Below are 1,993 nucleotides of genomic sequence, written 5' to 3' on the forward strand. Positions count from 1 at the left end.
GTGTAAATATATTTTGTTTATCGGTGAAACCACGCACCACCTTAAATTAAGATATAGAGAAATTTAAGTTATTGTCAATTTAAATACAAATTGAATATATTATACGAAATATTTTAAAAACTCTAAAAAAAATTTGAGTTATGGACCGATTTGCTAATTTTAAATAGCAAACATCTGAAAGACATGTTCTTAAAGATTGATCCCCATATCCTTTAATAAACCATCAATAACTTTATTAGTCATTTATGAATATGGGGGTGAAATTTTTTGTCCCAACAAATGCTTTCCCCGGGGGCATGTTACCTTGGTGAGGCTTCCGCCTTGGTGTTATTGCAATCGCGGGGTATAAAGAGGTGGCCAATACCTCTAGTCTTGTCGGGACTAAATAATTGGTTACAGTCCACAGTTTGGCTTAGTCCTTGCATAGATCCTTGCACCGCATAATTTGGTACTACGGATGGTCAGTTGCCCGCAAGACTATGTCTAGGCTGGTCAGTTTGATGAGGTTCCTTCGGGATCCACGTAGAGGCTGTGGTTTAAACCCAAATTCGCGGGGAAAGTAAGTGGCGATTAAAAGACTGACGTAAGGTAAAGTCAATATTTCAGGATAAATTCGGTGATGTTGCCGAAAACAACAGATACCCCACAGAGGAGTGAGTGTGGGACTAAGCGTTGGAAATGAATTGGTATTAATTGTATATGGTACGAGATGAATGAGAGGTTCGGCGGGCCTTATCCCACCCGTCCAACTAATGGATGTGTCGTATGTTTTTCTCTTATCAATGTGTCGTATGAATGAGATGTGTACTGGGTTGAATGATGACGGATGAAAGGTACAAAAGGAAAACAGCTGTTTTCGCCATATACATATGTATGTAAACACAAAACACTTAAAAAATATGTGTATGTAAAGTCTGATCGTGTGAAGGAACCTTAAATATTATTTAATCCTTTACACCACAAATTGATAGTCGTGACATTTGAAAAACTATTATTTAGCTTTTTTTCAAAAGAGTCATTGATAAAATTAAGTTAAACGCTTAATTAAAGTCTTAAGGACAAATAACCAACGACATTTAATAATGGGAAGCATTTAAATCACAAACACATTTCTTTATTGTGTTTTTTTTTGCATTAAAAACTTTCTGCATTTAAAATCAAAATTAAAAACTCACCTCTCTTCGTTTGAGATTTGTTTCACCATCTAAATCACAAGTGTCAATATAACAGACCCCATGGGAGTCACTGGTACGTAATAGCAGTATGTCTGCAGGTACTGTTTCATTATTTGATAAATGTACAATATCACCAACACGTATATCTTGCCATTTAACGCGTTTATAACGTTCGGTTTCGCTGCAATTAGAAAGAAAATATACGAAAACGATTTTTTATTAAATTACGTTTTTTTATTTGCAATTTTTGTTTTTTTTTTTTTTAAATTGTCTTTAAATTCCTTATACTTTAAATATTCTACATAGGGGAAAAATCGATTTAATCTTTTTTGCTTGTAAACGCTTGTAATAATTAATATTTCATAAGTTTGAAAACTTTTGTTGTGGTCATGAAAATTGTTTACAGGTGTCAAAAAGAAACACGTACTTGTCCTTTAACGTATATTTTACTTTTGTGCCAACTACTTAAAAACAAATAAAATTGTCCCTAATTATCCGTATTTTCTGTCACATGGGAATTTTCTTACAAGGTAAAAGTTAGTTTTAGAAAACCTACTTTTTTTGTTCTCAATCCGTCTAATGTTGCATGTCATCTACTAATTGTCGCAATTTGATTTATATTTTATTTTAAAAGTACAGCTAGTGATGGAAAATTGGTCGCGGGTTTAGAAAATCTGAGGATATGTTGTTTGCTTCATCACCTAAGGAATGACAAATAGGTAGATAGATAGATAGATAGATAGATAGATAGATAGATAGATAGATAGATAGATAGATGGATAGATAGATAGATAGATAGATAGATAGATAGATAGATA

At 33.0% G+C, this 1,993-nt stretch overlaps 1 protein-coding gene across 1 annotated transcript in view; it reads right to left on the bottom strand.

The window, feature by feature from the left end:
* Positions 1 to 1,993, bottom strand: part of LOC111685102 (phospholipid-transporting ATPase VD) — a 16,463-nt gene that overhangs the window by 5,917 nt on the left and 8,553 nt on the right. The window contains exons 2-3 of the mRNA XM_046955593.1: positions 1,176 to 1,356; positions 1 to 40 (exon numbers count right to left, since the gene is read on the bottom strand). The exon at positions 1 to 40 is cut by the window's left edge and continues 140 nt beyond it. Coding sequence (XP_046811549.1) covers positions 1 to 40; positions 1,176 to 1,356 — 221 coding nt within the window. The remainder of the gene's footprint in view (positions 41 to 1,175; positions 1,357 to 1,993) is intronic.

This window comes from Lucilia cuprina, chromosome 2 (assembly GCF_022045245.1).
Source record: "Lucilia cuprina isolate Lc7/37 chromosome 2, ASM2204524v1, whole genome shotgun sequence".
NCBI lineage: Eukaryota > Metazoa > Arthropoda > Insecta > Diptera > Calliphoridae > Lucilia > Lucilia cuprina.